The sequence below is a fragment of the Onychostruthus taczanowskii genome, unplaced genomic scaffold (genome assembly GCF_017590055.1).
Source record: "Onychostruthus taczanowskii isolate IOZ18803 unplaced genomic scaffold, ASM1759005v1 scaffold13, whole genome shotgun sequence".
NCBI lineage: Eukaryota > Metazoa > Chordata > Aves > Passeriformes > Passeridae > Onychostruthus > Onychostruthus taczanowskii.
Window position 1 is genome coordinate 10,532,096 of NW_024498462.1, and position 21,897 is coordinate 10,553,992.

The window sequence follows — 21,897 nt, forward strand, 5'->3', positions numbered from 1 at the left end:
GCCGCTGGTGATGAGCTGCCGCACGCGGGGGTAGCTGGGATTCTGGTTTCTAACCCCAAATTCCAATTTCTGGGTCGGGATATTGATCTGTTAAAAAGTTTTTAAGGCAGCAGTAATTTTTTCCTGAATAAGAGGTCTCTACATAAAACTTTTGCCTCCTGGCAAATCTCGTGTTACAAATGTTGCTGTAGGTTTAAAGTGTTAATTTATGTGGTATATTGGGTTGGATTTAAAGGTCCCTGAAGACCTTTGAATCTCAGTAGCTAATGAGGCTTGCAGAGAAGAGGTTGAGAGAGTCAAAACTTACTGGCAGTGAGTAATGCTGGAGAAGGAGACCCAGGATTGCTCAAGTTTTGCAGAGAAAAATTAGGAATTATCGCATCAGCCTTTGAGTTGTTTGATTATTTCAAGTCATAGGTTTCCCTGCAGCCCTGGCCTGCAGTCCCCCATCTCTGGGAGAAGGAGTCTCCATGCTGAAACCTCTCAGGTGGAGTTTTCCCAAGTCCTAGACCACTTCCAAGGGGACTTGGGGTGAGCTGAGATCCATGAGCAGCCATCTCGCATCCTCCTTGGCTCTCCCGCTCATCCCTGCTGAAAAGGATTTGGCATTTAGGCTCCAGTCTCTCAGCTTGGCTGAACTGTCTGTGCAAAGATGCTTAAACTTGTCCCTCTCCTTACAGCTGGCCTTGCTGAACTTCTTCCACCCCGAGGAGAAGCTGCATGTTGGAGAAGAAGGGAGACGCGTCCGTCGGAATAAAAGGAGTAAAGGCAGCGAAGGGCCCGACGGTGAGTCCTGCTCAGTGTCTCCCTGGTTTTGGTTCCCACCCAGATGAGGAATTCCAGGAGTTCTGATTTCTGCAGCTGTAGGACTTGTGTGAATTAATGCTGCTTAGGAATTCCATCCTTGACTCCTAGAACTGTGCTCATTTAAGGCTTTAATTTGTAATTGTTCACCCTTATTTGTTGTTTGGCACACCCAATTTTGCTTATAATCATCAAGGAGCTTTTCACAATCCAACAAACAGCTGGGAACATCTGCATCCCACACTGGTGACTGCCTTAAGGGGGTTTTGAGTTGCTGTGGAGTCTCAGGTGGGGCCAAAGCCCATGTGAAGGGAAGGCCAAGTTGTACAAAGCTTGGATTAGAAGAGCAGAAAGGTTCCTGATTTCTTTGTGAGGAATTTGATTTCCAGTCCTGCCTTTCCATGATTGCCATGACACAAGGACAGGAGTGTGAACTCCTGGAAGAGCTCTCATGCTTCCCTATTACAGGAAAGAACAGATGCCCTTTTATGGGAGCAGAGAAAGGACTGGATTCTGGAAAGGTTCTGTGCCCGAGTCCTTACTCCATTATCACCATTAGTTTTCCAGTCCAGCTCTGTGAATTTCCCATCTCCCCTGAAACATTTGCAGTTTCACAGTCAAGAAGCATTTCCCTGTGGCTCAGCTCCAAGAAAGAGCTTGGTGAAACTCCCTGGATTCCTCTTGCCCGGAATGCTGACAAGTCTGATGCATTTGGTACAGACACCCTGAGTGATTCCAGCCCAGTGTGGGCTCTCAGTTTTGGAGCTGGTGTCGCTCTGGTGCTCAGATGGCTCAGGCAGCATCCCAGTCCTTTTCCCAGTCTCCTTGAAATCTATCCCAGTGTCTTCACCAGTTGCTTGTGTAGTAGCAAGTTCCCACTGGAGGCGAGCAGAGTTGATGGAAGGCTGCTGGCAGATGCTGGGAGGGATTAACTTCATCCCTCAGGCTGCCTCTGCCTTGCCAGATGTGCAGAGAGCTGCTGAGGAGAGATAGGGAGGCTGAATGTTGGTGTCTAACAAGGGTTTTGCTCATTACCCTTGTGCCCAGTGTTGTTCTTTCATGACTGGCATTCCTTTCCCTGACTTCCCTGATGTTCCCTGGATGCTCAGAGTTGAGTCACTCCAGAAATGCAGAGCACTTCCACCCTTATCCAGTCCTGGGAGGGAAATGGAGCTGGGAAGGGTCTGGAGCCCCAGGAGCAGCTGAGGGAGTTGGAAAGGGGCTCAGCCTGGAGAAAAGGAAGCTCAGGGGGGACCTTCTGGCTCTGCACAACTCCTGACAGGAGGGAGCAGCTGGGGGGTGTCAGGCTCTGCTCCCAGGGAACAGGAACAGGACAAGAGGGAATGGACTCAGGCTGTGCCAGGGGAGGGTCATGTTGGACATCAGGAGGAATTTCTCCACAGAAAGGGTGCTCAGGCCTTGGAAGGGGCTGCCCAGGGAGGTTTGGAGTGCCCATCCCTGGAGGGCCCTGTCCAAAGAATACCCAGATGTGGCGCTCAGTGCTCTGGGCTGGGATTGGTCACAGGTTGGACTCTGTGGTCTCAGAGGCCTTTTGCAGCCTCACTGATCCTGTGATTCTTACCTGTGTATTTTTGAAAATTAGGGATTTTGACCCTGCAGGTGGTGGAAATGGGAAAAACTGCCAGAGTGACAGGTTGTGTCCCTCTGGCTTTGGCGAGTGGCTGCCCCATGTTTGTCCGTGGTGGTTTTAGAGCTGCACTTAACAAGTGGGAGCTGTCAGGGCAGGGCTTGACCTTGTAACAACCATAAAATCGAGAAACAAACAGAGCCACAGCCTTGGAGAACTCAGGCTGTTTGTTTTAGACCTTTGTGAAGGAATCTTGCTGTCAGAGCAGGGCAATGAATCATTAAAGTAATAAATAAAATCATGTCGTGGTCCTGATAACACCGTTTTCTTCGTGAGTTTCGCAAAGGGAAAGTTGATCAAATCTTTGATCTCCAAAGAGCCTCCCGAAGATAAAAGTGGCTGAACTATAAATTCCCAGAAGGAAGGAGATGTGCTTTCCACTTGATGCCTCGCTAATATTTGTCTGGAATTAATTTTATGAACTTTCAAGTGCTTTTACACGTGCAGGGAAAGACCAAAGTGATCTGAGCATGGAGGCTGGGGCTGGAGGGAGGCTGCTCCGACCCTTCCCAGCTCTTCCAGTCCTGCTCATCCTGGTACCAGCAACAGGCTGGCTTTGATGATTTCTAAACATAAGGGAGAACACTGTTCCTTTCCCAAAAGCTTTTTATTTTTGGAGGATTTGCTTTCAAGCCTTTTGCTGTGAAAGAGGTGATTTTGGGACAGGGCAGAGCTGGTTCTGTGCAGCCAGGGGAGGGTGATGGTCCTGGCTGTGCCCAGAGCACGGAGCCGCAGGGATGGGAGCAGCAAAGCTGCTTTGCTGCCTCTTTGTTAAAAAATCCAAGGGAAATTGTGTGCAAAGCCATCAGCTGGATCCTGTCACTCTCCAACAGGACTCTGAAATTTCAGGGTCTCCTTCTTGAAGGACTCTGGTTTCAGCCTTCTGACCCCTGACATGTTTTATGGTTGGGTTTGCTTAATTTTGGGTTGCGGCCCTGCCTCCACGGTGCCCTGGGGCCACTTAAAGCAGCTGAGGTCGTGTCCTGGCCAAGGTCCCTCTCCTTGTCCCTGCATCCCTTCAGCCCTGGGGCATCCCGTGGGATCACTGGGGGCTGGTGCCTGTCCCAGTCCTGGGATCATTGTCTTGAATCCACTTTGCAGTCCACACCACCAGACTCAACTTTTGCACAACTTTAGAATCTGCCACCAATTTTTCCAGCTTCTCAAGGCCCAGGATTATCGCTTTGCACTCTGTTTTTTCTGCCTCTTTTCTCCTCAGTGTTCCCATCTCCACCTGTTGTTTCATTTCCTTTAATTCTCCAAAACCTGCCCTTCTCCAATGCCTCTTCCCTATTTTCTCCTTTCCCCCTCCTTTCTTTTTGCCCTGGTGTATTTATGCTGCCGTGGAACTGCTGCTGCTCCCAGATGAACAAATCATTCTGGAGCTGCTAATTAGCAACAGTTGTGCTAAAAGGAACCATCAAGGATGTTAAATTAGTCCACTTTTAAATAAACTGGGTATGAAATGTTAGATCTCTATTCCCAGAGTGCCAGTAAAAATGCTGCTGGCTCTTTGCTAACAAAGCCAAAATCTGGGAGTAGCATGGTTGTAACTCCAGAGACAATTCCATGCTCTGGAGGTTATAAATAATGACAGAGCATTTACAAAGCAGATGTCAATAGGACTCTTTCAAAAACATTGTTTTAAACAAATAAAATAGTTTCTTTTTCTCCTACTTTCATCTCTGTTCCCAGTTAGATCCCTGCCGGGCTCCTTTCCTGGTTTCTGGGTTTTTTTTGCATTTTGGGTCTGGGGTTGTTGGTTTGTTGGGTTGTTTTTTTTTTTTCCTTCCTAGATTTTTTTCATATTGAGCTTGGTGAGAAACATCAGGGATTGTTCTCCAGGCTTTGATTGGGAGCATGGCAGCTGGGAAGAGGCTGAGCAGATGGCTGGCTTTAAGCTGACAACAATTTGGTTCCTACTACTTTGGCAGTTCTTCCTGCCGAGGAAAGTCCTGGAGGAGAACTCCAGCACTGCAAATGGCTTTGGGTGGAAAGGAAAATTAAATTCTGGGGGATTTAAAGCTCTTCCCCATCCCTGCTCCTACCTGGAGCTTTGGAAGTGATGCTCCAGCTGCATGGGTCCAGTTTCACCCTCTTAGGATTTGCTTGGTGGTTTCAGGGTGATTTCACTGTGGTTTTCAGATGGTTTTAGAGTAGGTTTTGAAGAGGTTTAGAATGGTCTTACAGTGGTTTTAGGGTGGATTTTGGATGTTTTCTGGATGGTTTAGTAAGTAGCTGATGCCAGCCTGGCTTTTAGGATGGATTTAGAATGGTTTCTGGGTGGTTTAGTAGGTAGCTGATGCCAGAGTCTGTTTTTTAGGATGAGTTTAGGATGATTTCTGGATGATTTAGGTGGTAGCTGATGCCAGCCTGGCTTTTAGGGTGTGTTTAGGATGGATTTTGGATGTTTTTGGCATGGTTTAGCAGGTAGCTGATGCCAGTCTGGCTTTTAGGGTTTATTTAGGATGGATTTTGGGTGTTTTTGGAATGGTTTAGCAGGTGGCTGGTGCCAGCCTGTCTGGGGGTGCCTGGCTCCCCCTGGGCAGTCCCCATTCCCACAGGTGCCCTGTCCCAGCCATCCCCCTTTCCCGACCCGGCAGCACTGACGATGCAATCAGACTTTTTTTTTCTGCATTTTTTTAAAATATCCAGCTCACAATAGCAACTTTTCCTGCTGGCTTCCTCTCCTGTGGAAAGGGCAGGTTCGTCCCTCTGCCTCTAGAACAATGGGTGCCTTTGTGTTGGCCCCGTGCAATTCCCAAAGCCCCGGCATTCCCAGAAACACAGATGGATGCAGGGCGATAGAGCCTTATTGTGCTCCGAAACCATGGTGATGAGCACGCAGTAAATACTGGACATTTCCTGGATCCTGGAGCACAGGAGACTGTCCCAGAAGGAAAGGCTTGCCACAAAATGCTTGTTCTTACTGTTTTCCCCCAGAATTTCTCTGGGATTTCCCCCTAAATGGGAGGAATTGGGAATAATGTGGTGTTTTAATCATTGGGGATAAACTCATCCCATTCCTGGGATGTTGCTGTCAGTATTTGTTATTACTGTGATAAAATTAAGGCTGCGGCTTATTTAAATATCCCTATCTCTGTGTTATTCCCAGGCATATGATAACAGGGATCTGTTTTGCTCTTGTCCCTAAAAACCCATAGTGGTGTCTGAGTGGTGTCTAGGTGCTGGTTCCAGCCCTGGCACAGGTTGTGCAGAGAAGCTGTGGATGCTCCTGGAAGTGTCCAAGGCCAGGGTGGACAGAGCTTGGAACAACCTGAGATAGTGGAAGCTTTCCCTGCCCGTGGCAGGGGGTGGAATGGGAAGAGCTTTAAGGTCCCTTCCAACCAAAACCAGTTTATGATTCTGTGATTGTGCTGAAATCCAGAATTCCTCCCTGAGCTCTGCTACGTTGCTGTCCCAGTTGGATGTTTAATAGGAAAAGCTGGGAGAGGCCCAAGCCCAGTTGTGTGGTGTCCAGGGTGAGGAATTACCCTGGCTCACAGGGATCACAGTGGAATAATGGTTGGTGTGTCCCGACCCATCCACAACCTCCCTTTGCCCCCTGGCTTCCTCAGCAGCCCTTCCACTTGGGGTCTGGATTGTTCCAGAAGGAGCTCTGCTTCATTATTTGGAAGTACAAAGCTGTGATGAGGTGCTGCTGATCCGGTCCATCCCTGGAGCTGCTCTGTGGGTGTTTGTCCTTCCCTGGTTGGGATGAGGCCACTGGGAGGTCTGGAGTTTCTGAGGATGAAAAGGAATTCTCTGATCACTGTCACCTCGGTGGCACTTTCAGCCACTTGCCCTGACTGCACTTGTGGGTGGATTCTGAGCTCCCAGGGGCTGTGCTCAAACTTGACCAGAGCTCAGCTCCTTTTCCAGCTGCACTTTGAGCAGCGAGCGGCGTTATTGGAAGTGACTGGTGATTCCGTTTGAATTCCACTCCTGAGAGCCGGGGCTTTTCGGAACGCCCCGGGTCACACACTGAGCTTCAGGAATCTCACAGAGCTCCTTGTGTTACAAAACAGGGCCAGCACTAATGAGAGGAGAACAGATGTTCCAGAGGGGCAGGAATGTGGCTGCAGCTGAGCCGTGAGTGCAGCTGAGCTGCACCGAGCGCTGGAAATGCCGGACTCCTCTGGAAGCTGCTGCTCCCTTCTCGCAGCATGAGAGGCTCCATTGTCTCCCTGCTGGCGGATTTGCAGCTCAGCTTTGATTTCAGTGGATAAACCCTCAGCCAGGGAGGCTCTGCAGGCTCAGCACGTGTTTCAGGCCTGTCTGGTCGCTCCAAGTGGAGGAATTGCTGTGGAAGTGGATCAGATCCACCTGAGCCCCCCCATCAGGTCCTGCCCTTACCACCAGAAGGATCCTCCTCCTGCAGATTTTGGGATGAATAAGCTTGTTTTTCTGTCTGGGGATCTCATAATCCATACAAATATCTCCAAAGGGTGTCAGAGGATAGTGCCAGGCTCCAGGACAAGGGGCAATGCCCATAAACTACAACACAAGGAGTCCCACCTCAACATGAGGAAGAACTTCTTTCCATGGAGGGGGCAGAGCCCTGGAACAGCTTCCCAGGGAGGGTGTGGAGTCTCCCTCTCTGGAGACATCCCAAACCCACATGGTCATGTTTCTGTGTCACCTACTCCAAAGAGTGACCCTGCCTAGGACTGGATGATCTCCATAGGTTCCTTCCAGCTGTTCTGGGACTCTGTGAACAGGCGAACCTGGAGCTGCTGCTCTGGTGGTGGCAGTTGTGATTGTCCTCACTGTGCCCTCTCCGGGCACTCACTGGAACCCTCTCGGCTGTCACGGAGCAGCTGCACCAGCCCAGAGCTGCAGAGCCCCAGTGAGGAATTCCTTGGGGAAAAAGCTGTGAATGGGGCTGGGGTTGAATGTTTTCATGAGGGCTTTGTTGGCCGTGATGTATGGAGACATTGTTGGAGTCATATCTGATCCCACTAATTCCAGCAGGATTTGGGGAAGTGCCTTAATTGCTTTCGATGGATAAATGCAAGGGTTGGCTGAGCCAGACAGCATTCCCTGTGTCCCAGCTGCTGCAGGGACTTCACTTGAGCTTCCCGAGAGTGGTAGAGTCCCTCCTGGGTTCCCTTTTTCCCCATTTTTTCCCCTTCTTTTTCCCTCTTATCGAATTCATCCAATCCTCACAAGAGCAATGCAGTCTCTCTTGGGTTTCCTTCTTTTTCCCCCTTCTTCCCCTTTTTTTCCCTCCTTTTCCCTGGTTTTTAGATTCATCCAGCTGCAAGTACGTGTGGATGCATAGGGGCAGATCCTTGGATATAGATCCTGCGTTTTTCCGTGTAATTAATCCATCAGTTCTCAGGCAGCTGCTCAATGCCATGGAGGTTTTCCATCCCAATTAGGCAGGATTATGGATGGGAGGAGGAAAAACACATCGAGTTCTGCAGGGATGAGACTCTCAGAGAGGTTTCCTCCCACCTGCCCTCAATTCCATATGGATAACCACGGGAAGAGCTCATTTCAAACATGCAGCAAACAATTCGGGAGAGCCTCTCGTACTCCCACTTCAAACCTTGCTGCTGCCCCACTTGGGAATCATTTCTGCTGGAATTCATGACATATGTTCGTTGTTTATCTTAGTGGGATGTGACTGAAAATGTCAGAGTGTTTTGTGTTAGGCAACAACCGAATAAAACAAACAAAATAAAAACACAGCTGTAACGCTACGCTTCAAATTGTTGGATTTAAATATGTGGGATTGATAAAGGAAGCAAGAGGGTGCAGTGGTGGATAGAAAATCACCCTGGTGACTCCAGCCAGCAGCCAAAAAAAGCCTTGGGATCCTCGAATTAGAACTGGGAATGTTCTTTGTCAGCTCTGCGCTTGGAATCCAGCTGAAATGCCTGAAGGGAAACAAAAGGCACATCACATCCTCCTCCCAGAGCCAGCCAGAGGGTGGAAAATGAAATATGATGGCCACAGGTTCTGGTGTGAACCCCAGGAACTTGGCTGGGACTGGTGATGTGGGAGCAGAGCTGAGGAGGGCGGAGATTTCTGTTTGATTGGCTTTTTGTGTTTCTGAGCAGGCAGTGCAAGAGGATTTTGCCAGCAACAGTGGCTCTGGAGTTAATTGGGAGCAGGATTTTGTCTTTGCTCGTGACCACATTTGTGCTGTGGTGTTCTTGCACCTACTCAGAGGCTGGAGCTGTTTTTTTAGAGCCCTCTGGTACCAGCAGCTTGTCCTGGTGCCTTGCCACTGATCCCACAGTGGATCTGGATAGGGTGGAGGAGGTAAATCACCTTGGTTGTTCCTTGTGTCCTGTAAAGCCTTGGAAATTCCCGTTGCAGTGAGCAGGGACGCCTCTGCCTTGCTCAAGGAAGTGAGGAGGGATTTTCAGCTGAGCTCTGGCTCTTGGAGAGCAGAGTTGAGGTTGTAGGGTGGAGAGAACCAAAAGAGGTGACTGGATCCAGCCTCTCCTCCTAAATGGGACCAGCACTGTGACAGAGGTGACATCAGCAGAGGTGACAGACCTCTAAAGGACAGGTGCTGTTCCATCCTGGGTCTCCTACAATTCTGCACCTGTATTTTTCTTCATGCCAAAAAGCCCTTAGGAAGGACACAGGGCTGGTGGGGCTCTACCTGCTCCAGCACCTCCCTTCAGACAGCACCTGGTGCCCTTTGAGACCCATCATCCTTCTGAAGGTGGAAAAACCTGTGGAATGCCTGAGCACAGCTGAATCATCCTGCTCCTTTTGTCCTTTCCTTTTGACCTTTACCTGGAGCAAAAATCAGGTTGATGAGTGCTTGTCCCTTAGGTCTGTCTCCTGTTCACACTTGGATTCTGATCATCTGCAGTAATCAGACTTTTTTCCCTTGAATGTGATTAAAGACCAGGGTAAACTACATCACAACCTACTGCCACTATTGGCATTATCTGTAAATTTGAGTTGAACTGCCCTTAGGAGCTTCACCAAATGATTCCCCAAGGAGTCCTGGGTTTTGTCAAGCCAAGCAAAAATCTCTGAGTACTGGCAGGAGAAAAAAAAACTTTCAGCAGCAAAAAAAAACCCCTGTTCCTGATGAGATCTTACGTGGTCTGAAGCTGTTTGAGAAGAGAGATTGTGGCTCTCTGGCATCTCGTGTCTCTCCAGGGATTCCAGGGATGAGCTGTGACTTCCCTCCATTTGTTTTCAGCCCGATGAGCTTGAGCTGGGGGCTGGTGTTTGGGATCAGAGGAATGGGGAGGGAGCAGGCTACTGATCCATGGAGCTCCTGGAGCAGCATCTGCTCATCTGGATGACACATGGATGGAGGTTTGTCCTTTGGTGGAATGTGAGGAGAGGAGCAGGGAGGCAGCAAAGGCCACTCTCATCCCTAAGCCACCACATGAGAGATGATCCCCAGCCCTTGGTGCTGGGGCACGAGCTCTTCTCACACCCTGTGGCCAGGCAGCCCCAGGAGTGACCTCAGTGCAGGACACTTCCCCTGGAGGCACATGAGAAGTCCATCAAAGAGATGAAGAATTGCCTCAAAAATTGGATGGAGCCAAGGGAGTGCCTCAGAAGAGTCCAAAATGAGCTGCAAACTGTCCTTGATCTCCCAGGCTGGTGGAGACTGGCTTTGGGCTGGGGCAGTCCAGCACAGAGCTGGGGGGGTCACAAGTGTCACTGTCCCCAAGCTGTTTCTGGGCACTCAGCAGCCTCCCACTCCACAGTGGGACAGGGCAACACAAAGCAAAGACTCCTGAAATTCAGGGCTTGTGCTGTGCAGGTGGAGCAGGCTGGGATGGCCCTCTGGTGACTCTGGGAATGGCATGGGACTGAGACCCCACTGGATGAAGGACAGGGAGGGAATGCTGGCTTGTGGGGTGCTGTTGTGGAGCGTCTCAATTTAAAGTGAACCAGGCAAAGACCATTAAGGGTGGCTGTGTTCACACATGAATTTTAAGGAGTTTTAAAACAAGGTTGAAACAAAAGCAGGGAGAGAAGGAAAAGTGGTGGCTGAGGAAAGCTGGAATGCCCTGGGCTCTGTCCTAGGGACTCACACATCCCACAGTGCTGTTTCATCCTTCCCCTACTTTGTGTCATGAATTCCCTCCCCATTCCCTTACCAAACATATTCTCTGTATTCAGATTTGTTGAAGTTAGTTCTAGTTCACACCCCTGACTTGGGATTCTCTAAGTGTGGGCAACACTTTTCCTCCATTCTCAGGAGAGGATCTCCCTTCCTCATCAAAAAGCCACCCTGGGAAGATGTGCCAGAATTCTGGAGTAGCACAGGATGTGATTTACTTCTGGGATGTTTTCCTAGATTTATCATTTATCATATTCTTTAAATATTCTGCAGCAATAATCGCAAAACTCTTTAGCAGACCCATTGCTTTCTCTGGAGTTGGTAAAGAAGCACTTTCTTTTTCAGGGAAAAGGGAAAATATTCCTCTTGTTTCAGTGTTTGTATCACTGACTGATAGTTCAGTAGGGTCCAAGAAACTTTCATCTGGATAGACCAAATTTCCTGAAAATGTTGAAAACATATTGGTTCCAAACCTCCCCCGAAACCACATGTTCTAGATTAGGCATGTGTTGAGAGCTTTCCCCAATCCACTGGAATCTGGCATTAATAACCCCACATTTAAAAATATTTGAAAAGCTTTACATTTCTTCTGCCCATGAGAATGAAGTGAATGTCACTGCACCAGTGCTGGAAAGGCAGCTCTGAGTTCTGGAGGTTTCTTGTTCATTGGGAAAAGTGACATCCCGGATGGCAGGAGGTTCATCATCACCTGGAATCTCAGGGAACACCCAAGCTGCTCTTCCCACCTTTGGTGTTGGTCAGATAGGGATAGAGGGGTTGGTTGATGGTTAGGACTTAACCCAGAGTTCTTGAGGTTGGAAAAGCCCTCCAAGATCATCCAATCCCAGCTGTGACTGATCCCCACCTTGTCACCAACCCAGGGCACTGAGTGCCACATCCAGGCCCTCCTTGGACACCTCCAGGGGTGGGAACCCCACCACTTCCAGTGTTTGAAAGGATCTAAAGGAGGCCAGAGGGGGACTCATCATCAGGAATGGTAGTGACAGGACAATGAGAAATGGGTGCAAACTGAAAGAGGGGCAATTTTTGGACACATGGAGGGAATTCTTTTCCGTGTGGTTGGTGAGGGGCTGCAATTTATTTCAGTGAAGCTGTGGCTGCCCCATCCTGGGAAGTGTCCAAGGCCAGGTGGGACAGGGCTTGGAGCAACCTGGGCTAGTGGGAGGTGTCCCTGCCCAAGGCAGGGGGTGGGGCTGGATGAGCATTATGGTCCTTCCAACACAAACCATTCCATGATTCTATGACTTAATGATTTAATGTTTATTTTATGGAAGAGTGAGAAGTGATGTGGTGTTTCTGAATGACACTGACATCTCATTAATCACTGTAATTTTATCTCTAATCTGTAACCTGGGATGAGGATAATTCCTCAGTACCTCCATCCTCTCATCTCCCAGGGTGGAGAAGAGATGGAAACAGAGGTGCTTCAGTTGAACTACCTGTTCTTACATGTCCCCAACCAGTGTCACCCTTAGGGAAGAAGACTGAGGATGTTCCATAGTAACTCAGTGCTAGGAAATAGGAGAAGAATCTATAATTCCCAATGAATGCTGAAAACAGGTTGGCACAGTTTTGGATGGATGGATGGATGGATGGATGGATGGATGGATGGATGGATGGATGGATGGATACCCAAAACTGGTGGCTGCTGCCAGGTACCTTTCCCAAACTGCATGAATACCTTAAAGACATCACTTGGTGTCGTGTCCTGAATCAAATGATGCTGCTAAAACATAGCTGTGGCATTCCATGGCTTTTTTCTGCTCTTGGCAGTGGGGAATTCCAGCACATTCAGCGCCTCTTTAGGTGTATCCTTTGTTTGGCTGATTCCTATAATGGTCAACCTTTTATAGGTTTGATATAAAATCAGCATAATTACAAAGATCTGTTCCCGTCCATAAAACCAGTTGGAACTGTTTGGCAGGAATTTAAACTATTTCTTGTTAATCCACACACACAGCTAATAAGGGAATGCAGGGGCTTTTTAATATCCTATTTATATCAGCAGATGTCCTAAAGAAGTTTGGGATATTTCTGTATTTAGAGTAAATCATAGCAGTGTGTAGCGTGCAGAAAGAGAGATTGGAGGGGGGGCAAAGTCAACTCTATTAATCTTGCTGAGAGCAAACATGTCACATGTAATATCCTTGAGTTGCATCACCATCTGGGATTTTTCTGAAGGCCTTGGAATTGATCCAGCAGATGGTATGGCTGCAGGAGCTGGGGCTGGAACCTGCTCCCTGAAGCGTGGGGAGATGTCTTCTGCTGCTGGCTGGGCCACAGCTGGGGGTTTGCACAACAAAAACTCATCTCTTGCAAGGGTTTCCCTCAGCTTCAAGCGAGATGTTTGCACCTGAACCCAAAGTGCTTCTGCTAGAAGGGGCTTGGAGTTGTTTAGAGTGCCTTGGAATGGTTTGGAGCCTTCCACTTGTGGTGGCTCTGTTTGGGTTGAGGTCTTTTGTCATCATGTAGAGACTTTTTTCCTGCTTGTGCCTTTCCCTCTAGGTTTACCCCTCCTGCAGGCTTGCCATTCCCTCCTTGTCTCATGTCCTCCTGTTATATTTTCCCGGCAGTTGTGAAAAATCAGCTTTTGGAGGGGTCCAGCTCTGGAGTGCTGCTCACAGCCAGGGTGTCCAGCATGCAGCAGTCCTGCTCCCATCTTTCCTGGGGGAATCCTGTTCTGTGATGAGGAATTCAGCTGGTCTGAGTTACTGCAGCAGAGTCAGGGGCTTTTCCTACCGGAGATCCAGGGAAAGGGAGTCTGTGGTAGGAGCAGATCAGGTAACTGCAATGTTTCCAGCAGCAGCTTCAGTAGCAACGGCTTTGGTGGTTAGGCAAAAATATTACCAAAAGTGACATTCCAAAGGGAATGGCAGGCTGTAGAGAGACTTTGCAGCCATGACCTCTGACACAGGAAGGCTCACTCTGAGCCAGAAAATCCCCACAAGACCTGTGCTTCTCCTGGAAGTCTTCTAATTCCCAGCTCCATGGTCTTGGGGAGCAGTTTGGATGTGCCAGCACTGATGTTGAAGCCCTACAGGCCTCTTTCTTTTCCCAGTGGTGCTTTATCCCTTTCCCAGTGCTGGTGGCCCTCAAAGCAAGCTCACTTGCCCACTTCTTGCCCTTTCCAGGAGCCTTTCTGTGGAATTCCTCTCATTTCAATTCACCTTTCTGTATCAGATGATCAGGATTGACCTCACTGTTCCCAGGATTTCCTCAACCCTTCACTAAGTGGCAGCAGGATTTTCCCCATGTTTTCCAGAGTTATTCCCATTTTAGGATTGTGTTTCTACCTTGCCTGGCTGAGCAGCAGCAGCTGAGCACGTGCAGGTGTCCTCCGGCATCCACCAGAACACTTTATTATTTCCCATATATATATATTTTATAGGACTGTATATTTTGTATGACTGAATCTCATTCCATGCTTATTATCCTTCAAAGCCATCCAGCCTGTCCTGCTCTCCCAGTCCATTTCTGTATTAACAGTTCTGGCCAACTTCCCTCCCCCTAAACAAGGGGGTGAACAGAGCTGACAACTCCTTCAAGGAGGGATCAGAGTTTAAACATATATTTAATTCCAGTTGAAAGATGGGAAAAGTAGAAGGGGATGGACTTCCCGAGGTCTGGACCTGGTTTGTCCTCAAAGGAGAACAGGCAGCATGTGGAAAGGGAGAGGTGGGGTTAGTGGGAAGAAGGACAGAAGGGATGAAGAATAACTTGGGTTGGGTGGCTGTCACATCCAGTCCTGGCAGCTGGGACCACCTGGATCTCTGGGACATTCCTGATGGATATGGAAAGAGATTCATGAGGAGCAGAAAGGTGCACTCATAAAGGTGCACACTATAAAGAAGGGAAAAGAGGTGCCAGGGAACAGCTGAGAGGTTGGGTTGCTCTCAGATCCCATCGGGACTGGAATAAATCCTCAACTGCAGCATGGCAAAGTCCCTGAAATCAGATGTGGGAGATGGTGATCAGTCAGAAGTTCTTCAAGTCAGTCGAGTTTCCTTCTCCTTGAAGGTGGCAGGTCTGTAGACTCTGGAGCAATAGAAGATAGCCTGTAATTTGGTTTTTCATACTCGTGGACAGTGAAGGAACAGAGTGGATACAGCTGTGTTCCACATCTTGGAGTGGAAAAAATCACTCAAAAAAAACCTAAGAGAGTTTTCTCTTAGGCCATCCTTGGAATCAAGGCCTGCATGAAGCTACAGTAAATAAATGGTTTGCATAACCTGTAGGTATTTAACCATTAATTGAGAGGTAGCCAGTGGGTCAGATATATCTTGGAATCCCAGACTGGTTTGAGTGGGAAGGACCTTAACTGACCTCATTGCCCTGCCATGGGCAGGGACACCTTCCCCTGTCCCAGGTAGCTCCAAGCCCCATCCAACCTGGCCTTGGACACTTACAGGGGATGGAGTATCCATTATATTATATTGATATTATTTGTGTGTTCAACCACTGCATTTAACAAGCTTAAATATTTTGAAAAGTATTTTAAAATATTTTAACAAGTTTAATGTTTAAATATTGGGTTGTGACCTCTGAAAACCCTGGCAGAAAGGATTTTTTAATTGCCATTTTTCTCCTCTGCACATCAATGTTGGGACGTCCATCAAGCCAAGTTTTCTGGCCTTGTGCCTCAATGCCTCACTACCTGAGAGGAATATTCATCTGAAATTTTGATGGCACTTAGCTTAGACTCAGTAATTTATTACCATTTTAGCCTAAATGGAGCAGTAGCTCACGAACTTCCCATTTTGAGCAGAACCAAGGGAAATTTTGCTGTATCAGAATCTTCAGCTCTGCACTCCAATTAAACAATCCCCCCCTGCTCTCGGGAGGCGAACAGATGCAAACCCCAGAGAGACTCAGAAGCTCCCAAGCTTAATAATCTTGGGTTTTTTTCCCCCACCTCGTGTCAGGAATACTTTTGTGTCTGTCGAAAGCTCCACTTGCAGATCCATAACATCTCTCTCTGTCGTGCCTGGAACAGATGCGTGTGTTGTAATATAGACTGCGAACATTGACATCCCATGTGGTTCTCATTCCTCCCAGTCATCTTTGAAGCTAATTGGATCCAGCCAGCCCAAATGTGTCTGGCTGGCCACAGCTATTTGTACTTTCACTCTGGTTCTGGTGCTAATGGTGGGATCTATGGAACATGAAATAAACTCTCGTGACTCCGAGGGCTGCCGAGGCACAGCCGCTCGCGTCTCGCTGGGTTGGGATGGGCTGGGATCTTTAAATGGGATTTTTTTTTCCTCTTCTAATGTTGTTCAGTGGCTGATGGCTACAATGAGGACTGGTGGGGCTCAGAAGTGCAGAATCAGGAGCCTGGTTGTCCAGCCTGAAGGGTTTTGCAATTTGGTGTGGCTTCCTAGTGGTATACTGGGATGGCGTCGTTAGGAATCCATGTGTTGTCCAACCTGTGGATATTATAAAAAAATAGTATAAAAATATTATTAAAAATTGCAGAATTAGCAGAAATTATCATTTAGATGGAAGGACCTTAAAGCTCATTCATCCCCATGGGCAGGGGCACCTTCTACTATTCCAAGTTGCTCCAAGCCCTGTCCAGCCTGGCCTTGGACACTTCAGGGTTTGGGGCAGCCACAGCTTCTCTGAGCAACCTGTGCCAGACCCTCACAGGGAGGAATTTCTCCCTTAAATTATATAAATTATATTAGCTCCCATTTATAGATAATGTCTTTTATAGATAATGCCTTTTGTAGATTATACCATCATTGTCCCATGACCCAACAGCACAATGTGGGAAAATCAATATTTCTGTTGGAAAGGTATCAGTAAGGTTGATGGGTAATTTATTCGGTGCTTTTCCTGTTCTTCCTCTACTTATCCATGGGAAAATGGCTTTTCTGTTGGGAATTTACCTTTCCCCACCCCCTCAGACTCAAAGCAACCTCATTACTTTCCATTGCTTATAATTTTATCTCAGTTAAAGGTGATTTCAGTCATTGCTGTTCTAAATCCCAGGTTTTAGAGGGATTTCCCTGATGAATAGCAAGGGAGTATTTGGGGATTTTTGCAGTTAATTCCCATACATGATGAATTCTTGGGGAAGCAGAGGAACATGTTTCACACTTCAGCTTCTGCTCACAAAGTCCTGTCATTTCTCAGCTTCACTGTAAATATTTTCTCTCCATGCTCGGGAGGTTTGGGTTCCCATTGTTTCAAACAGCCAGTTCAGAATATTTCTTTGCTTTTGTGTTTTTTTAGTGTTTTATTCTTATTTTTAAACAACTTGGCTCACAAGGAGTCAGCAGGGGGTTGGACCAGATGATCTTTAAAGGTCCCTTCAAACCCCAACCACTCTGTGGTCCTCTGAAATTTGGGTTACTGGTCTCAGCTGAGACCATTCCTGTGCTGCTGCATGGGCCACAAACACATCCATTGTCCACTTGGAAAATAAAATGGCAATGGGGATTTTCTCTGATTAAATAATCCCTGAATTTCACTAATTTTCTTTCTTTTTCCCCCCTTTGTAGGTCCAAGTTCAGTGAAAAACAAGAAAAAGGGTAAGTTTGAGTTTTAACTGAATTTTCTTTTCTGTGCTTTGTGAATTCTCTTCAGCCAACAGGAAGGAGAAACCAATGGCAGCTTCCCTCTCCAGGAAAGACTGGAATAACACCCACAAGCACCCCTTAAAACTTCCTTAAACACTGAAAAAAGTTAATCATGTTGTGCAGAAGTAATCCTGAAGATTCTCCAGTTGAAAAGCTGAGTCAGTACCACATACCAGGAGCTGTTGCTGTTTGCCAGCCTTGGCTTTCATCCCAATCCTTCCAACTTGCAGCTTGGATTCTCCTTCAGACCCACCAAACTCAGCATGAACACACTTTGCATTCCACTTTTCCTTGTTTTAACCTCCAAATTATCATTTTGTGAGCCCCTTCTGGGTGTTGCTCAGCCCTCAAGGTTTTGTGGATTTCGTGATGTTCCTCAGGTAGTTTGCAGTGGTTTGTTGGGATTTGGGTTATTCAGGCAGCCCTGTCTGGGGGGTTCCTGATGCCATCCTTGTTTCTGTAGGACTGCTGGGAACACTAATGGTCCCACACACAGGGTCCCACATTTACTTCCTAGAGTTTAAGTGAGTCCAGGAATCCGAGCAGTCGCATTTTCCATGTCTGCACTACTGCAGCAGCACGTCAAATGGCTTTAATCTTTGGATGCAAACTCCAGAGCCACAGCTGAGAGGTGGGAACAGGCCACACTTAGCAATTTTATTTGTATTTACTCCGAGAAGCAGCGTAAAATTTTATGTTGGAGAAGTTTGTCCTAACAAAGCTCAACGCACATCCAATCAGCCCAACAAATAACAACTGATGGCTGCAGCCTCCGGAGCAATTCCAGAGGGGCAGGGGGATCTTGTGGAGCTGGATTGCATACAGCTGTATAAAATAGCTTAATTTTATGGTATTGTCACATTTAATTCTTTTTAGAGTTCCAGTTCATTGTTTGATGAGTGAGGATTATGGAGAACTCCCTGCTTCTGCCTGCTCTGAGTTTCGGAGCCCGTGGGTACGGACATGGGAGACTTGGCAGGCTGGGATTTGGGTGCTGGGACCCTCCTTGGAGACCTGACAGGGGAGCTATCAGATAATAAATGGAATATCTTTTGTCTTGTGAGGTTTGTTAATGCAGAGAAGTGGTTGAAATTCCTTGAAGGAGGGAAAGGCACAGAAATGTGTGGCTGAGATGAGTGATTGTCTCACTGCTCAAGCAGCAGCTCCCTGAGTAGCAGAGCAGATTTTGGAGGCAGATGAGTTAAACCAGCTGTGATGTGCATCCCTCTTGGGAAGGGAAGCCTGGAGTGACAGCAGCAGCATTCCCAACTCCCTGTCTGCAATCCTCCCTTGGGATGGCCTGGATTGGAGGGATGTCAGTGAGAGGAGTTTGTTGTTGGGAAAACAGGAGTGGTTCAAGGTGATCTGGGAAGGGAAGCCTGGAGTGACAGCATTCCCAACTCCCTGTCTACAATCCTCCCTTGGGATGGCCTGGATTGGAGAGATGTCAGTGAGAGGAGTTTGTTGCTGGGAAAACAGGAGTGGTTCAAGGTGATCATTTCCAAAGCAGGGCATCATCCTGAGGAGCAGTACTGGATTAGAGGAGGTCTGGATTGTGGCCAGCTCAGGTAGGAAGTCATGGCTGCTGATTTGGAGAGAAATATTGCTGTGGAGATTTGTTCCCTGAAGCCTTTTCCCACTTTTTGTAGGATGCCAGTGTGGCTTTACTCACCCCTGCTTACTTTAACTTCAGTTTCTACACATTTAAATTATGCCCACAGTTGTCCCACCCTGATGTCCTTGTGCCCTTGCTCCTGGCTAGTGGCCATCCAGAGATTCCCAATCCTGTGCTAAAACAGATGGATTTTTCCTCACACTTCTGTCCATTACAAGGATGGATATTAGTAGAGAAACAAGTACATAAATGTACTCAGAAACTATTCCAACAGCTATAATTTCATATCCCAACTGCTGCTGTCATCTAAATACGAGTTTAATTCTGTCCTACTGGGGACCTTGTGGCAGTAATTGAAGAGATTTTGCTCTGTTTATGTTCCTTGGCAGAAAAGCTGTTCCAAAGAGGCATTTAAAAAACTACATCAAAAGAACATCATTTTTGTCAGGAACATGGAAAATCAGGAGAGCGGGAACCAGACTTTCCCTGCAGAGTTTTTTTCATCCCACTCTCTGTGTGTAGGAGTCATTCCTGATGTGGTTATGTCATTGCTCCTCCTTGGGACTTGTGAAGTGTTTGAGGATCATGGTAGGGAAGAAGGTTTTTACCACGAGGCTGGTAAAATACTGGGACAGGTTGTCCAGGGAAACTGTGGCTGCCTCATCCCTGGAAGTGTCCAAGGCCAGTCTGGACAGGGCTTGGAGCAACCTCAGATGGTGGAAGGTGTCCCTGCCCATGGCAGGGGTGTGGGACTGGATGGGCTTTAAGGTCCTTTCCAACCCAAACCAGTCTGGGATCTGTGATTGTAACAATTCCCCAGTGTTTCCATCCCCTGGATGGGGTTAGTCCTTCCCAAGGCCCTCTCTCCATCCAAAGCCCAAAATATTGAATTATTTTGAGGCACAAGCAGCACAGGGGCTCCTCCAGCAACACTGGGGAAGAGCTGGAGCTCAGCTCTGAACTGCCCTCTGGAGGAGACCAGGCCATGGGGATCACCTCCCAATCCTAATGTGCAGCAGGTAGGAAAGATTATCCCTGTTTTCCATGGAAACGGAGTAACTGCAGAGTGGTTCATGTGGACCAGAACAGCCCAGCCATGGCTGGGTGCATTGGAACGTGCTGTGGGAGCATCCTGACTGCATCCAGAGACCATCCCGGGTCCGTAGGGATGTGACCAGCCTCAGGGCATGGGACTTGAGGACTGACCCCATGCCAAGAGCAGAGTGACCAGAGCTGTGGGAAGAGCCCCCTGAGCCTCCATCCCCTGAGGGGCCCCAGAGAGTCCCCGTGCCTCATTTCAGTGTAATTCCCAACAGGAAGGAGCCTGTAGAGTGGTGACCTGTCCTGCCCTGCTGGCAGCATTGTCCTCGTGGTGTGGAGCTGTAGGACACCCACCCAGCTATCCTGGGCCAGGAGTGATCCGTCCCCAACCTCCCATTTCCTGCAGTTCCAAGCCCACCCCACAGCCCCGGTGACGCCTGTCCTTGTGTTTTCCAGGTAAAAAGGCTGGTCCTCCAGGGCCCAACGGTCCCCAAGGGCCACCAGGGCCTCCCGGGCCACAGGGTCCCCCCGGCATTCCCGGCATCCCCGGGATTCCAGGCACCACCGTCATGGGCCCGCCCGGCCCCCCTGGCCCACCGGGCCCTCAGGGACCACCCGGCGTGCAGGGCCCCTCAGGTAAGGATCCATCCGTGCCCTCTGCTCCGGCTGGACGGGCGGGAATGCCGGAGGTGTCACCAGAGATGTCACCGGAGTGCCCCAGTGCGATGGCACAAGGGCCTGGAGCAGGACTGGGGTGCCCTGGGCCGTGTGGGACAGGGCTTGGAGCAACCTGTGGAAGGAGTCCCTGCCGTGGCAGGAGTGTTGCTCGATGGGCTTTAAGGTTCCTTCCGGCCCAAACCATGCTGAGTTTTTGGGATTCCATGGCTGTGGATGGCCAGGAGCAGCGGGAGTCCCTCAGCTCAGTGCTGTGCTGCCACGGGCATCTCCTCCCTAATTAGGATTTGGCTCCCAGGGAAGGGAGTGGAATGGATGACCTGCAGAGGGAAACTTGGCATCTTGGCAGCCAAGAGGTTTTATTCCTGCTGTGGATCAGGGAATGGGTTGTGCAATTTTTCCTTCTAGTGGAAAATTGTTGAATAATAAAGAATTTTGATGGCTGGACAGAAATTCCAGGAATAAACTAGGGAAATATAGGATAGGTCTTTTTCTTCCTTATATGTTTTAAATTTTTTTTTTATATTTAATATTTCTGTTTTATATATTTTAATATTACCTGCACCCCATATCCCTCCTCCTGTTAAAGCAAATGTTTTCATAGTTATTATGGAGTAAAAAAAGAAATTTATATGGGGCTTCAGGGTTATTTTGGAGTGAAAAGAGTTATTTATAAGAGGGTTTAAGGGTTATTTTGGGATAAAAGAAGTTTTATTTTTGGGATTTTTCACTCAACCTTCCTCTTCAATGATTTGGAATTGCCTTTTGCAGGTGCCACAGACAAGGCCAGTTCCAGAGACATCCAGGTGGGTTGATCTTTCCATGGAAAACCCCACCTTTGGGGGGCATTTTTGTGGACTGGCACGGTACTTCCCGTTAATCCTCCATCCCTGTGCTCTCCCTTGCAGCCAGCTGTGGTCCATCTCCAAGGCCAAGGCTCAGCAATCCAAGTGAAGAATGGTAAGGATCTCTTGATAATTGTGGGTACTGGGAAGAGCCCCTCCTGCACCCCTAGAGTTCCTGGATCCCAGTTCATCCCATGACACAGCTCCAGGATGATCCCTGCCCACCTCAGCCCTCCAGTACCCCTGCCCAGACCCCCAAGAAGAGTCTTGTGTGGAATCTCCACCTCCATTTCCCCAGAGCTCCTGTTTATCTCCCAGATTATCCCTGCCCTGCACACCCCAGTAGCTCTGTCCCACTGGATCTCCTTCTCCCTGACCTCCAGGCACATCTTGTGCCTCCTCAGCCCCTCCATGACCAGGTCTTTTTTATCCCCCATTCTATTTTAAGCCCTCAGTGAATCCTTGTCCTGTCTCTTCCCCCCTTGCCCATTTTCCTCCAGTTTCCCAGGAATTTAAGGCAGGGAAGACCCAGTGGTGAGAGGACACAGAGGTGTTGTCCAGCCACCAGCTCTTCCCTGAGCACCTCTGTCCCCACCAACAGCCTTTAA

At 48.4% G+C, this 21,897-nt stretch overlaps 1 protein-coding gene across 1 annotated transcript in view; it reads left to right on the forward strand.

Moving 5' to 3' along the window:
• The window catches only part of EDA (ectodysplasin A), a 61,296-nt gene that overhangs the window by 34,782 nt on the left and 4,617 nt on the right, over positions 1–21,897 (forward strand). The window contains exons 2-6 of the mRNA XM_041396747.1: positions 681–786; positions 17,036–17,065; positions 20,226–20,405; positions 21,216–21,250; positions 21,353–21,404. Of these exons, the coding sequence (XP_041252681.1) occupies positions 681–786; positions 17,036–17,065; positions 20,226–20,405; positions 21,216–21,250; positions 21,353–21,404 (403 nt within the window). The remainder of the gene's footprint in view (positions 1–680; positions 787–17,035; positions 17,066–20,225; positions 20,406–21,215; positions 21,251–21,352; positions 21,405–21,897) is intronic.